Genomic DNA, 15,808 nt, shown 5'->3' with positions numbered 1-15,808 from the left:
GTAGGGGGTCGTGCTGGGGTAGTGTTTTAGGGTTTAGGGTAGTGCAGTAGTGTTTGGGTAGTGTAGGGGGTCGTGCTGGGGTAGTGTTTTAGGGTTTAGGGTAGTGCAGTGGTGTTTGGGTAGGGTAGGGGGTCGTGCTGGGGGTAGATTTAAGGTTTAGGGTAGTGCAATGGTGTTTGTGTAGTATAGGAGGTCGTGCTGGGGGTGGGGTTTTAGGGTTTAGGGTAGTGCAGTAGTGTTTGTGTAGTGTAGGGGGTCATGCTGGGGGTAGGGTATTAGGGTTTAGGGTAGTGCAGTGGTGTTTGTGTAGTGTAGGGGGTAGTGTTTTAGGGTTTAGGGTAGTGCAGTGGTAGTTATGTAGTGTAGGGGGTCGTGCCTGGTGTAGTGTTTTAGGGTTTAGGGTAGCGCAGTGGTGTTTGGGTAGTGCAGGGGGTTGTGCTGGGGGTAGTGTTCTCGGGTTTAGGGTAGCGCAATGGTGTTTGGGTAGTGTAGGGGGTCGGGCCGGGGGTAGTGTTTTAGGGTTTAGGGTAGCGCAGTGGTGTTTGGGTAGTGTAGGGGGTCGTGCCGGGGGTAGTGTTTTAGGGTTTAGGGTAGCGCATTGGTGTTTGGGTAGTGTAGGGGGTCGTGCTGGGTGTAGTGATTAAGGGTTTATGGTTGTGCAGTGCTGTTTGTGTAGTGTATGGGGTAGTGTTTTAGGGTTTCGGGCAGTGCAGTGGTGTTTGAGTAGTGTAAGGGGTCGTGCTGGGGCTAGATTTAAGGTTCAGGGTAGTGCAATGGTGTTTGTGTAGTGTAGGGGTAGTGCTGGGGGTAGTGTTTTAGGGTTTAGGGTAGTGCAGTGGTGTTTGTGAAGTGTAGGGGGTCGTGCTGGGTGTAGTGATTAAGGGTTTATGGTTGTGCAGTGCTGTTTGTGTAGTGTATGGGGTAGTGTTTTAGGGTTTCGGGCAGTGCAGTGGTGTTTATGTAGTGTAGGGGGTCGTGCTGGGGGTATTGCTTTAGGGTTTCAGGTAGTGCAGTGGTGTTTGTGTTGTGTAGGGGTTGTGCTGGGGGTAGTGTTTTAGGGTAAAGGGTAGTGCAGTGGTGTTTGTGTAGTGTAGGGGGTCGTGCTGGGGGTAGATTTAGGGTTCAGGGTAGTGCAGTGGTGTTTGTGTAGTGTAGTGGGTCGTGCTGGGGGTAGATTTAGAGTTTAGGGTAGTGCAGTGGTGTTTGTGTAGTGTAGGGGGTCGTGCTGGGGTAGTGTTTTAGGGTTTAGGGTAGTGCAGTGGTGTTTTGGTAGTGTAGGGGGTCGTGCTGGGGTAGATTTAAGGTTTAGGGTAGTGCAATGGTGTTTGGGTAGTGTAGGGGGTCCTGCTGGGGTAGTGTTTTAGGGTTTAGGGTAGCGCAGTGGTGTTTGTTTAGTGTAGGGGGTCGTCGCGGGGTAGTGCTTTAGGGTTTAGGGTAGCCCAGTGGTGTTTGCATAGTGTAGGGGAGTCATGCTGGGGGTAGTGTTTTAGGGTTTAGGGTAGTGCAGTGGTGTTTGGGTAGTGTAGGGGGTAGTGTTTTAGGGCTTAGTGTGGTGCAGTGGTGTTTGGGTAGTGTAGGGGGTCTTGCTGGGGTAGATTTAAGGTTTAGGGTAGTGCAGTGGTGTTTTGGTAGTATAGGGGGTCGTGCTGGGGGGAGATTTAGGGTTTAGGGTAGTGCAGTGGTGTTTGTGTAGTGTTTGCAGGTTCATGCTGGGGGTAGTGTTTTAGTGTTTAGGGTAGTACAGAGGTGTGTATGTAGTGTAGGGGGTCATGCTGGGGTAGTGTTTTAGGGTTTAGGGTAGTGCAGTGGTGTTTGTGTAGTGTCGGGGGTAGTGTTTTAGGGTTTAAGGTAGTGCAGTGGTGTTTGTGTAGTGTAGGGGGTCATGCTGGGGGTATGGATTTAGGGTAAAGGGTAGTGCAGTGGTGTTTGTGTAGTGTAGGGGGTTGTGTTTTAAGGTTTAGGGTAGTACAGTGGTGTTTGGGTAGTGTAGGGGGTCGTGCTGAGGGTAGATTTAGGGTTTAGGGTAGTGCAATGGTGTTTGGGTACTGTAGGGGGTCGTGCTGGGGTAGTGTTTTAGGGTTTAGGGTAGTGCAGAGGTGTTTGGGTAGTGTAGGGGATCGTGCTAGGGTAGTGTTATGGGTTTAGGGTAGAGCAGTGGAGTTTGGGTAGTATAGGGGGTCAAGCTGGGGGTAGTCTTTTAGGGTTTAGGGTAGCGCAGTGGTGTTTAGGTAGTGTAGGGGGTCGTGCTGGGGGTAGTGTTTTAGGGTTCAGGGTAGCGCAGTGGTTTTTGGGTAGTGTAGGGGGTCTTGCCGGGGGTAGTGTTTTAGGGTTTAGGGTAGCGCAGTGGTGTTTGGGTAGTGTAGGGGGTCATGCTGGGGATAGTGGTTTAGGGTTTAGGGTAGCGCAGTGGTGTTTGGGTAGTGTAGGGGGTCATGCCGGTGTAGTGTTTTAGGGTTTAGGTTAGTGCAGTGGTGTTTGAGTAGTGTAAGGGGTCGTGCTGGGGGTAGATTTAAGATTTAGTGTAATGCAATGGTGTTTGTGTAGTGTAGGGGGTCGTGCTGGGGGTAGATTTAGGGTTCAGGGTCGAGCAGTGGTGTTTGTGTAGTGTAGGGGGTCGTGCTGGGGTAAATTTGGAGTTTAGGGTAGTGCAGTGGTGTTTGTGTAGTGTAGGGGGTCCTGCTGGGGTAGTGTTTTAGGGTTTAGGGTAGTGCAGTAGTGTTTGGGTAGTGTAGGGGGTCGTGCTGGGGTAGTGTTTTAGGGTTTAGGGTAGTGCAGTGGTGTTTGGGTAGTGTAGGGAGTCGTGCTGGGGGTAGTGTTTTAGGGTTTAGGGTAGTGCAGTGGTGTTTGGGTAGTGTAGGGGGTTATGCCGGGGGTAATGCTTTAGGGTTTAGGGTAGCGCAGTGGTGTTTGGGTAGTGTAGGGGGTCATGCCGCGGCTAGTGTTTTAGGGTTTAGTGTAGCACAGTGGTGTTTGGGTAGTGTAGGGGGTCGTGCCGGGGCTAGTATTTTAGGGTTTAGGGTAGCACAGTGGTGTTTGGGTAGTGTAGGGTGTAGTGCCGGGGCTAGTGTTTTTGGGTTTAGGGTAGCACAGTGGTGTTTGGGTAGTGTAGGGGGTCGTGCCGGGGGTAGTGTTTTAGTGTTTAGGGTATTGCAGTGGTGTTTGGGTAGTGTGGGGGTTGTGCCGGGGCTAGTGTTTTAGGGTTTAGGGTAGCGCAGTGGTGTTTGGGTAGTGTAGGGGGTCGTGCCGGGGCTAGTATTTTAGGGTTTAGGGTAGCGCAGTGGTGTTTGGGTAGTGTAGGGTGTAGTGCCGGGACTAGTGTTTTTGGGTTTAGGATAGCGAAGTGGTGTTTTGGTGGTGTAGGGGGTCGTGCCGGGGGTAGTGTTTTAGTGTTTAGGGTATATCAGTGGTGTTTGTGTAGTGTAGGGGGTCATGCCGGGGGTAGTGTTTTCGGGTTTAGGGTAGCACAATGGTGTTTGGGTAGTGTAGGGGGTCGGGCCGGGGGTAGTGTTTTAGGGTTTAGGGAAGCGCAGTGGTGTTTGGGTAGTGTAGGGGGTCATGCTGGGGGTAGTCTTTTAGGGTTTAGTGGAGCGCAGTGGTGTTTGGGTAGTGTAGGGGTAGTGTTTTAGGGCTTAGTGTAGTGCAGTGGTGTTTGGGTAGTGTACAGGGTCGTGCTGGGGGTAGATTTAGGGTTTAGGGTAGTGCAGTGGTGTTTGGGTAGTATGGGGGGTCGTGCTGGTGGTAGATATAGGGTTTAGGGTTGTACAGTGGTGTTTGTGTAGTGTTTGTGGGTTTGTGCTGGGGGTAGTGTTTTATGGTTTAGGGTAGTACAGTTGTGTTTGTGTAGTGTAGGGGGTCATGCTGGGGGTAGTGTATTAGGGTTTAGGTTAGTTCAGTGGTGTTTGTGTAGTGTAGGGGGTAGTGTTTTAGGGTTTAGGGTAGTGCAGTAGTGTTTGGGTAGTGTAGGGGGTCGTGCTGGGGGTAGTGTTTTAGGGTTAAGGATAGTGCAGTGGTGTTTGTGTAGTGTAGGGGGTAGTGTTTTAGGGTTTAGTGTAGCGCAGTGGTGTTTGAGTAGTGTAGGTGGTCGTGATGGGGTAGATTTAAGGTTTAGGGTAGTGCAGTGTTGTTTGGGTAGTGTAGGGGTCATGCTGGGGGTAGTGTTTTAGGGTTTAGGGTAGTGCAGTGGTGTTTGTGTAGTGTAGGGGGTCATGCTGGGGCTAGTGTTTTAGGGTTTAGTGTAGTACAGTGCTGTTTGGGTAGTGGAGGGGGTAGTGCTCACGAGGAAGTCTACTGCTTGTATTGAACGTGATTGTTCAGTCTGCATGTCAGAATTTTCTAATTAAATAGAAGAGGATTTGAGATCTCTCTTAAAACATGCCCTAATTTTTCTTTCTACAGCACAAACCATAATTTCTATGACAAAATGAACCCACTCATTTTGTTCCTTTTTAAAATAAATGTTTTAAGTGTTACCAATTTATTCCAATCAAGATGGCTTCAGGTGTGCCATCATTTTGTCATAAGTAAGACTGTTAGAGCTCTAGTTGTTCTTTAGAACACTCTGGGAAGATGCAGTAGAACACAAAGGAATCCACTGCCAGGCTGCTCCTGTTGAAATATAACAGGAAGATATTTGAGATCTCACTTAAAACATGTCCTAATTTTTCTTTTTACAGCACTAACCATAATTTCTAGGACAAAATGAACCCCATCATTTTATTCCTTTTTAAATTAAATGTTGTAAGTGTTACCAGTATATTCCAATCAAGATGGCTTCAGGTGTGCCATGCTTTTGTCATAAGTAAGGCTATTAGCGCTCTAGTTGTTCTTTAGAACACTCTGGGAAGCTGCAGTAGAACACAAAGGAATCAACTGACAGGCTGCTCCTGTTGAAATATAGCAGGTAGATATTTGAGATCTCACTTAAAACATGTCCTAATTTTTTTTTCTACAGCACTAACCATAATTTCTATGACAAAATGAACCCCCTCATTTTGTTCCTTTTTAAATTAAATGTTTTTAGTGTTACCCGCTTATTCCAATCAAGATGGCTTCAGGTGTGCCATACTTTTGTCATAAGTAAGGCAGTTAGCGCTCTAGTTGTTCTTTAGAACATTCTGGGAAGCTGCAGTAGAACACAAAGGAATCAACTGACAGGCAGCTCCTGTTGAAATATAGCAGGAAGATATTTGAGATCTCAATTAAAACATGTCCTAATTTGTATTTCTACAGCACTAACCATAGTTTCTATGACAAAATGAACCCCATCATTTTGTTCCTTTTTAAATTAAATGTTTTAAGTGTTACCAGTTTATTCCAATCAAGATAGCTTCAGGTGTGCCATAATTTTGTCATTAGTAAGACTGTTAGCACTCTAGTTGTTCTTTAGAACACTCTGGGAAGCTGCAGTAGAACACAAAGGAATCAACTGACAGTCTCTGCCCTTGTTGGATGTACATGTTTTACTGAGAATGTCAGACTTCATTCGCACATGACTGAGAAAGATAATGTGAATTTACAGAAAATATGCTATCATTTTAGCTTTTGGAGCACCTTCCAAAAATCTATGGCACAGTCATGAGAAAATAGTTTTCTCTCAAACATGATTCATGATATCCCAGCAGAAGGTTTTTCACATGGTAAAATCACCTTAGAACACACCACTATTCCTAAAATTAGTATGGTACCATCAGCAAACGAATTCTAATGTAACTAAAGTCTGTTATTACCTTTTATAGTTCTCCTTTTCGTGACCCTCAAAACCTTATATTCACTACAATGCATTTCAATAGGGTGCTATCATGTATATTGGTCCCAAGATGGCTGCCAGCAATTCCAGGATGAAGTGCTGACAGCCAATCAGATCTCATGATGAGATGTGTCGTTAGGCTCCGCCCAGATATCGATATTTTGTCTTTTTATAATTTCTCATGAACTACTGAACGGATTTACACCATTTAACAACAAGGCACCTTTCTGAACCAAGGGCTACCTCTTTGCCAAATTTAGGGTAATTCCGTTCAGCAGTTCGGGCTGTAGCTGCGGCTAAAGTTTCCTATGGAAAATTGCATGGGGAAAACACGTTTTGGGATCCCGCTTTTTTCTCGGCTCCCGCTTCTTGAATCACCCTGTAACTTTCAGGATAGGAGCGGACCGGAGCGCCCCACAAGTTTTAAAAATTTCGCGAAGATTCATCAGCCGGCGCCAAAGTTATTGAACACAGAATGTTGCGGATTTCCTATGGAAAATAGGTCCTAACTATAACTACCTACTGGCAACCGCCAGTAGGTAATATATTAAAAAAAAAATATATATATATATATATATATATATATATATGGAACAAACTTCTCTCTCGCTTCACCCTTGATCCTGGGGTTCGTCGCAATAAAGGAAAGCACGGCACCACAGAGAACACTCAATCAGTGTTTATTCAGCAAATGGACATCAGTAACACGCACAAAAGGACGGTCGACGCGTTTCGGCACTCAGCCTTCAACTGGACCATAGAGTCCTAATGTCCAGAATGTCTTTTTTAAAGAAAACATTTTTTTTAAAAAGAAAAAGAAAAAAAAAGGAGTAGAAAGTGAAAACATACTGGACATGAGTTGCATCGTCGATCAGGTATGTGATTTAAAGGTAAATAAAGTTTTTAGATCACAAAGAACCACAATAGTTCATCCACCATGGTGATTGCTGTGAATTTAAATGGTATTATAAAGTTATTATAATTAAAGAAAAAGGGGATTTTGTAGAAATTGAAACAAATCACAATCACGGTAAAGTACCTTTAGGCTCTAGAGGAGTCAATTGGAATTAGACAATTTTAAATAAAGAAGTCCTGTTGACAATTCACGAAGTAAGTGATCAGAATTTTTAACCACGCACTGATAATTTTCTATAAAGAGTTTGCATAAAGTATGTGATGTCAGTGGACAAGGTTAATTATTTGTCAAAAAATTTCATAATGTTACCAACCTAAAATAATTTAAAGACAATTTCAACTATGGCAATGTAAAGTTCATATGTAAATCACAGCAGCAATCAAAGGAGGAATAGATGATGAGAGATATTGTGAAGACAGGCGACGATTTGCAATATTATTGATCAACAGTGGAAATTATATACAAGTGCAAAAGAAAGACCAGGGAGGAGTCCATCATAAATAATCAATTCAAGGTATTTCAGAGGTGCACATGCAGTTCAGCATCCAAATTATGTCCTAATGGGTTTTCTGTACCTATTAGTAGTATCATTCTCGACTCTGCTCTTCTTAGCTCAAGAATACGGTTTCCACCCCTTTCTTTCTGTTTGACAATTTTGATGCCAGAGTACTTAAGTTGATTACTGTCACTTGAGTGGAAATCAGAGAAATGTTTGGCCATGGGATATGTAAAGTCCTTATTCTTGATTGCACGTAGATGTTGTAGGATGCAGAGTTTAAGTTTATTAATTGTGCTACCAATGTAGTATTTTTGACATGGACATTCCAACCTGTAAATTACATATTTGGATTCACAAGTAATGTGATCTTGAATCTTTTCGTGATGGCCATTCTGTAGTTGGTAAGAAGTAATGTTTTTACCCTGTTCACACGCCTTGCATTTTGAACATTTCCAGAATCCCGGTGTGGTTAACCAAGACGTGGTAGCTTGTGGTTTGATTTCAAAATGACTGTGAGTGAGAATATCTCCCAGAGAAGCAGTTTTGCGGTAAGTGATTCTTGGTCCGGCAGGGAGAATTTTTTTGAGGGTGTCATCAAGTAGCAGTACATCCCAATATTTGGATATGGTTTTTTGGAATTCTTTACTTTGGTTGTTGAAATCAATTATGAGTCTAGTTATGGAAGCAGTGTCCTCTTTATTTCGGCCTACTTGGAGTAATTCATCTCTGTTTTTGTCTTTAACTCGGTTAATTGCAGTTAGGATTACATCCATAGGATAGCCTCTTTGTAGAAAACGTTGACTCATCTCGACTATTTGTGTGCTGAAATCTGAGACTTCTGAGCAATTTCTTCTGGCTCTTAACATCTCCCCATAGGGGATACTCCATTTGAGTTTGGCTGGATGTCCACTATTAGCATGAAGGATGCTGTTACTCGCCGTGGGTTTTCTGTGCATTTTAGTACAGAATTTACCATTCAGTATGTATACTTCGACATCCAGAAACACAATTTTAGTAGTGCTGGTGGTGAATGTGAAGATCAATTGGTAGCTGTTGGTGTTGAGAGAGTCCAGAAAGTTCGTAAAGAGCTCTATGTCGCCTTCCCAAATGATGAACAGGTCATCAATGTATCTTGACCAAAATTTGATATTTTTTGCGCGAACATCATTTAAGACTTCAGTTTCCCATGTTGCCATGAGGAGATTGGCATAGGTTGGGGCAAAGGATGTGCCCATCGCGGTCCCTTGTTTTTGCAGGAACACTTCTCCTCTGAACAGGAAGACGTTGTGTGTCAAACAGTAAGTTAGCATTTCAATCAACATCTCAGAATGTTCCAAAAAACAAATTGCTCTGGTATCAAGGAATTTTTTTACTGCTGCAATGCCATCAGGGTGACGAATGGAAGTGTAAAGTGATGAAACATCAATGGAGGCCATGATGTAGTTGTCTTTCCACTGTAGCTGATCAATTTTTTGCAAAAAGTCCATTGTGTCCCTCAAGTATGATGGGAGGGCTGTAACATAATTCATTAAAAAGATGTCAATGAACCGGGATGTGGATTCTAGTAAAGAGCCAATGGAGCTAACAATGGGTCTACCTGGTGGATTGATGATTGGCTTGTGGATCTTTGGTAAGAAATAAATGGTTGCCGTAATAGGATGATTAGTTTTTAAGTATAAGTATTCTTCCAGATCAATAAGTTCTCTCTCTTTCCAAGCCAAGAGTTTCAGATGGTATTCCTCTGTCCAATCCTTGATTGGATTCTTAGTAAATTTTTCATAATGATCCTTATTATTGAGTTGTCTAGCAGCTTCTTTGATGTAATCCTCACAGTTTTGAATAACAATGTTACCCCCTTTATCAGAAGCTTTGATAATGATGTTTTGATCATTACGTAGTTCTTTTAATGCATTATGTTCTTCAAAAGTGAGGTTCCATGTCTTGCTCATATTCTTATATTTAGTAATGGTTTTGAGCTTTTTGTTAGATGACATGGGGCAATTGGTGGACATTTTATTGATCTCCTCCACCATAATTTCCTGAAAGAGATCGATTTTATTGCCAGGAGGAAGTTGTGAACAAAAGGTTGATCGGTTTTTAGAACCGCTATCTCCTCCTCTGTTAGTTTCAAGGCCAGTGTCTTGGCAGTATTGTAAATCAGTCATGGAGGAGAGGTTGCTGGCACCAACTTGTGTAAGAGGTTCTGTTTGTAATAAGGTAGCTGTTCTCAATGCTGGAATATCTTTGATACTTAGGGATTGAGTAATTTCGCTTGGTGGGAGTGTAGAAGATGGTTGGGAAGGTCTTTCTTCAAAATATTTCTTAAGTTTGATTTTACGGCAAAATTTATACAGGTCAATACGTATGTTAGCTAAGTCCATATCTTTGTTGGGGAAGAAAGATAGGCCCTTGTTGAGCAGTGAGGTTTGCGCTTTATTGAGAATTTTGTTGGAGAGATTAACAATGAGGTTGAGATTTTGTGGTTTTAGTTTTGCTTTGCTCTTCCTCTTCCTCTTTTGGGTCTGACCGCCTCTCCTGGTTCTCCGTTTCGGGTTTGTGGTCGTCCTCTCCCCCGTGATGGTCCTTGGCCGCGTCCTCTTTGTCGCGTTGTCATCTGCATGAGGCGCATTTCCCCGGAAAAATCCAGACTAGCGGTGGTTTGATCCTCATCAGCTGAACTTAATTCAGAGCTCTCTTCTGACACAGGAGTTTCTTGTCCACTATATTTGTCCATGACTACACGATTTCTAAATGTGTCGTATTTTCTGGCGAAAGTATAAATTCGGCCATAGGTGTAGTCAAGTCTGTCCCTGTTAAATTTATTAGCTTTGCGTTTTTCCACATCATCTTCATGTTTATTGACTTTCTTTTCCATTAATTCAATTGATTTAGTGATTTCCTCATCAGTAGGAATTTGATTCAACTCTGTCTCCAAATCTTTGATGGTTGTGGCGATCGTGGCTAGTTTCCTATCTGCGTGGGCAATCAAGGTGGCCGTCAATCTGAATGAGCATTCGTTGGTATTGGTTTGCCATTGTTTGATTAGGTCTGCATCCAAGTCATTGAGGGTGGGCATGATGAGAATTCTCAAGCCTCTGGGAATTCTTTTAAATTCAATATATTTTTCTAATGTTGTTTTCTCCCACCATTTATTGACTTCTTGGATGCGAGCAGCTTGTAGTTCCTTTAAAATGCAGGAGACGGTTCTATTTTTCTTGTCTCCGCTAGATGCACCGTTGCCAGCTTTATTAGAAAGATTGGAGTCGTCGTTGAGAAGATCACATGCTCTCTGTGCTCGATTTTTGACTCTCTCAGCCATGGTGGATTATAGGTATTGTGGTTCGATTTGATGTAGTTGCGATGCAAGGTTATTACGATTTGTTAGTGCGTGTAGATGGATGATTATTCCTTATGGAATAGTGTCTCTGTTACTTGACTAGTACTTCGTACTGGTCAATTCCGGGAATATGGTCATAGTACGCTGCTTCAATAGTAATGGCATGTATTATTACGTTCCGGTATGTGGGAAAAAGTGGAACGAGGATTTGTCAATAACGATTCTGTGACACAGTTCCTCTGCACTTGAGCAAATTAAGAGAGCAAAGGGTCTTCGAGGGTACAGGGTATACGGCGGGGGTAACCCGGAAGCTGCACCCGCAGTCACCAAGGCACCACCAACCGCTTCCCCCGTCACCTCACTCACCCGAAGTTCTCGTGTTGCTCCTCCGTGAATACACGATCCTGTCGCGGAGTCTCCAAGCAAGTAATAACCAAGTAGTAGGCAGCAAACAGTGACCAGAACAGCCGGCGAGTAACTTCTCCTTCCGGTATCAAGAGGCTGCTTAGAACGCCATGCCGTTTCGGTTCCCGGGTGCACGTAGAGCGCAGGCAGCCATCGCTCAATATGGAACAAACTTCTCTCTCGCTTCACCCTTGATCCTGGGGTTCGTCGCAATAAAGGAAAGCACGGCACCACAGAGAACACTCAATCAGTGTTTATTCAGCAAATGGACATCAGTAACACGCACAAAAGGACGGTCGACGCGTTTTCGGCACTCAGCCTTCAACTGGACCATAGAGTCCTAATGTCCAGAATGTCTTTTTTAAAGAAAACATTTTTTTTAAAAAGAAAAAAAAAGGAGTAGAAAGTGAAAACATACTGGACATGAGTTGCATCGTCGATCATATATATATATATATATTATCTACTGGCAGTCGCCAGTAGATAGTTATAGTTAGGACCGTGTTTCCGTAGGAAATCTCAAAATTCTATTTTGAATAACTTTGGCGCCGGTTGACGAATCTTCGAGAAATTTTCAATACTAATGGGGCGCTCCGCTCAGCTCCTACCCTTAAAGTCTCGGGGGGATTCGTCAAGTGGGGGCCGAGAAAAAGGGGGGTCCCAAAACACGTTTTCCCCATGCATTTTCCCATAGGACCTTTAGTCGAAGGTACAGCCCGAACGGCTGAACAGAATTACTTGAAAATTGGCAGAGAGGTAGTCCTCAGGTCAGGGATGTGCCTTTTGCATATATGGAGTCAATCTGTTCAGTAGTTTCTGAGAAAATTGCAGTTAAAAGCACATACATATCTATAGCCGCGCACCGTGCGCGCACCGTGCGCGCACCCTAACGTGCGTGAGCGTAATCCTGATTGGTGGTTACATGTCAGTCAACGTTCGAATCGGTCGAAATCAGGAAGTGTCGGCCGCCATTTTGTTTGTTTTCAGTGCGAGAGTGGAAAAGGAAGGTGGCGAACGTGAAAAGGGGGCAGGGTAGAGAGTTCCTGACCCCCTAGCCTTTGTCAGGGGGTCCCTGAAGGACCCCCAAGGCAGAAAAAAACCAAAAAAAATGTTTTTTCTAAAAACGCGGGGGTGCGCGCACGGTAAAAAAACATAACAAAAAAAAAAATTAATACTTAGTTTATCGTAAAATAAATATAAAAAAAAAATAATAATACATACATAACTTAGCATTTAAAAAACCGTACAAATTCACTGAAAAAACCATAGGTTTCACACACGTTATAGTTAGGAATTAGCATTTAAACAACCTTGCAAATTCACTTAAAAAACCATAGGTTTCACACATGTTATAGTTAGGTGGATATTTCACTCGTAAAAAACCAATGAAATTCCCCCGTTATAGTTAGTTCAGATAACTATAACTCGCGCGACCGCCACTCTATCACAAGGATGATGTCATCAGTGATGTCAAGAGTGATGCCACTGACCATGTCATGAGTGATGTAATATGTGACGTCATGAGCAGAGGATTGCGGGCGCGCAAGTTATAGTTATCTGAACCAACTATAACGGGGGAATTTCATTGGTTTTTTACGAGTGAAATATCCACCTAACTATAACATGTGTGAAACGTATGGTTTGTTAAGTGAAAGTATATATATATATATATATATATGTATATATATATATATATGTATATATATATATATATATATATATATATATATATATATATATATATATATATATATATATATATATATATATATATATTATCTACTGGCGGTCGCCAGTAGATAGTTATAGTTAGGACCCTGTTTCCATAGGAAATCCGCAACATTCTATTTGGAATAACTTTGGCACCGGTTGACGAATCCTCGCGAAATTTTCAAAACTAATGGGGCGCTACGCTCCGCTCCTACCCTGAAAGTCTCGGGGTGATTCGTCAAGCGGGGGCTGAGAAAAAGGGGGGTCCCAAAACGCGTTTTCCCCATGCATTTTTCCATAGGACCTTTAGACACAGCTACAGCCCGAACGGCTGAACAGAATTACTTGTAATTTGGCAGAGAGGTAGCCATAAGTTCAAGGAAGTGCCTTTTGTAGGTCTGGTGTAAATCTGTTCAGTAGTTCCTGAGAAAATAGCATTTAAATCAATATATATATCTGTAAGCGCGCTCCGTGCGCTTACCGTAAGCTTACCGTACGCGTACGGTGCCGTGCGCGAGCGCGTTTCTGATTGGTTGTTAGATCAAAGTAAACATTCGAATCGGTCGAAACCAGGAAGTAGCGGCCGCCATTTTCTGTCTCTCGCACTGAGAAAAAAAGGTTCATAACACGAAAAGGGGGCCATGAAGAGAGTTGCAGACCCCCTAGCGTTCGTCAGGGGGTTCACGAAGGACCAAAAAGTATGAAAAATGAATTTAATTTTTTTTAAAAAACATTGCGGGGTGCGCGTACTGTAAGCTTACGGTAAAAAAAAATAAAAAAATAAAAAAGAATTAACAATCACATTTAATATATAAATCTAAGGACCCCCAAGAGAGAAAAAAACAATTGATATTTTGTAAAAAATGGCGAGGCGTGCACGGTACGAAATGCGCCACGTGGGCTCTCGGTGCGCGAAGGCAACTATAACTCACGCGACGGCAATCCTCTGCTGATGACGTAAGATATTACATCACTGATTACATATGTGTCTTTCTGAAAAAAAAATATTTGTAATATATGTATAGCTAAAAATGTATGGAAGAAGACATGGGTAAACAAGTGTCTAAATACAGTATTAGCATCAGCAGAGGATTGCGGTCGCGTGAGTTATAGTTGCCTGCACTAACTATAACGGGGGAATTTCAATGGTTTTTTACGAGTAAAATGTCCAGCTAACTATAACATGTGTGAAACCTATGGTTTTTTAAGTGAATTTGCAAGGTTTTTTAAATGCTAATTCCTAACTATAACGTGTGTGAAACCTATGGTTTTTTCAGTGAATATATATATATATATTTATGTCTTTTGTTTCACTAGGTTTATATGTATTGGACTTTTTGGCCCATATGAACTGTTACCAACTGTAATGGCTTGAAGCTAAAAAGTGAAATATGTTACAAGCGGGAGAAGAACTACATTGTGAATGACGCAGACTTACCTTTCTTCTGGTTTTTTTGCAGCTTTGGTGCAGGTTCTTCTCACCTGATATGGTTCGGAAAGCCCTAGAAAAATCCATGAGTGACCTTCAGTTGGACTACCTGGACCTTTTCATCATGCACTTCCCCTTTTCCATGAAGGTAGATATTCTGGGAGAAATATCTTAGCAAGAAGATATATGCTTGTGAGTTTTACTGATTGCATGTATCCAAAGGATGGCAGGAAGATTAGTTGACATAACCCACCAAGGAATTTACTGGGTCCTCATTGGTGGTGGAAAAAAGGAAGTTAAGCAGCTTCTACCCCACATGTAGGCAAGACGTTGAAGTTGCAACATCGGTGTTTGGATCCTCGTTGAACCTTCAGTAAGGTAGATATGTAGATGTGCTTGATGTTTCTCGTGATATTTGGGGGGGATAATGTAGGGTAATGTGCACTGTGAACACTACATTTGCAGTGTGTGTAGGAAAGATGTGCAGAGCCTGGGTATTGTGTGCATGACTGGGTCTTTTGGAGGAGTGATGCCTATATGCCCCCTCTTGCTTCTTCCCATAGGTGGCTTATGGTTGGCCATGTTGCTTCAGGAGAGAAGCATAGCCATCTGCCAAAATCCAAGCATTGTTCTTGTTTAATAGCATATAAACTCAGTCCTTGGTCCCATTGCAAACATTGGTATTTTTACAACTATTTGTGCTTGTTTTGATTTCTTGGCTTGGTAACAGTGCTACTGAAGTCTGCTTCGTATCACAAATGAGAGCGGCCCTAGATTTGGCAACTACCACTGTGCAGGTGGTGCCGGCTTTGCTGTGGAAGCAGTGGCACCTCCGTGTCATCTAGGTACAAAGATGAGGGGTGAGAATTCAGAAATTTAAGGTGAATGGGATGCTCTATCACAAATGTTGCAGATGCTACAAGTGCATTACAGCCAATGATACTTGAAATTCCATTATGAAGGGGCGGCTCCTCCGATATGGCAGAGGAGTGTTGCCCCACTGCTTTTAAGCAGTGAGAAACATAAAATGACAATAACTTAGAGTAATTTTATGTTTCGAGTCCTGCTGCTTTGCGGCGGGTGGGTGGACGGAGCTGCCATGCTTCCCGAGCAGGGCAGGGGAGGAGTTGTTTGCCCACTTCTGAGTGCGATGTGACTGTTTGGTCGGCCCTTCCCGGGCCACCCAAACCACTCCTGGGCACTTCCTTGTTCTCCATGCAGGCTGCATTAGAGCCTGCATGGAGAACGTACCCACCCCTCCAGCCCCTGGCTGAGTAGTGTCTGACGGCGCTCAGACCAATCACAATGCTGCCTGGTGATTGGCTTAGGGAAGGAAGCCTGTTCCTATCAGAGGCAGGAGAGCAGGAGCAGAGAAGACGAGGGACCCGGCCTCGCTGTAACTTTTTAATTTTTTCCTATTTTCCTCCTTGCGGCAGCCGCCCCCACCATCCCCCGCGTGACACCCGTTCCCCCACCCCACCACCCGCGAGCCATGCTGGTCGCGACTGCCATTATATCACATGCCATTTTTAATAGAGAGCAAAAAGGATATCTGTCACGTTTGTGACAGAGTATCCTATCTGCTAAAATCTAAAATAGGCCCCAAGAGGCTTATTAGGTTGGCGGACACTGTAGTCCATCAGTAACATGGCAAATGTCCCTCTCACTGTATTAAACGTTCATTATAGTCCATGGAACTCTAAGTATGGCAGGCAGAACATTGAACATATTGTGAGAGAGGTCCCCATCTGCCAAACCCTAAATAA

At 43.4% G+C, this 15,808-nt stretch overlaps 1 protein-coding gene across 1 annotated transcript in view; it reads left to right on the top strand.

The window, feature by feature from the left end:
- LOC146854246 (rho crystallin-like) overlaps nucleotides 1-15,808 on the top strand; it is a 167,735-nt gene that overhangs the window by 90,462 nt on the left and 61,465 nt on the right. The window contains exon 3 of the mRNA XM_085652027.1: nucleotides 14,074-14,190. Coding sequence (XP_085508153.1) covers nucleotides 14,074-14,190 — 117 coding nt within the window. The remainder of the gene's footprint in view (nucleotides 1-14,073; nucleotides 14,191-15,808) is intronic.

Source organism: Triturus cristatus, chromosome 4_1 (genome assembly GCF_964204655.1).
Source record: "Triturus cristatus chromosome 4_1, aTriCri1.1, whole genome shotgun sequence".
NCBI lineage: Eukaryota > Metazoa > Chordata > Amphibia > Caudata > Salamandridae > Triturus > Triturus cristatus.
This window is presented reverse-complemented; position numbering and strand designations above follow the sequence as displayed.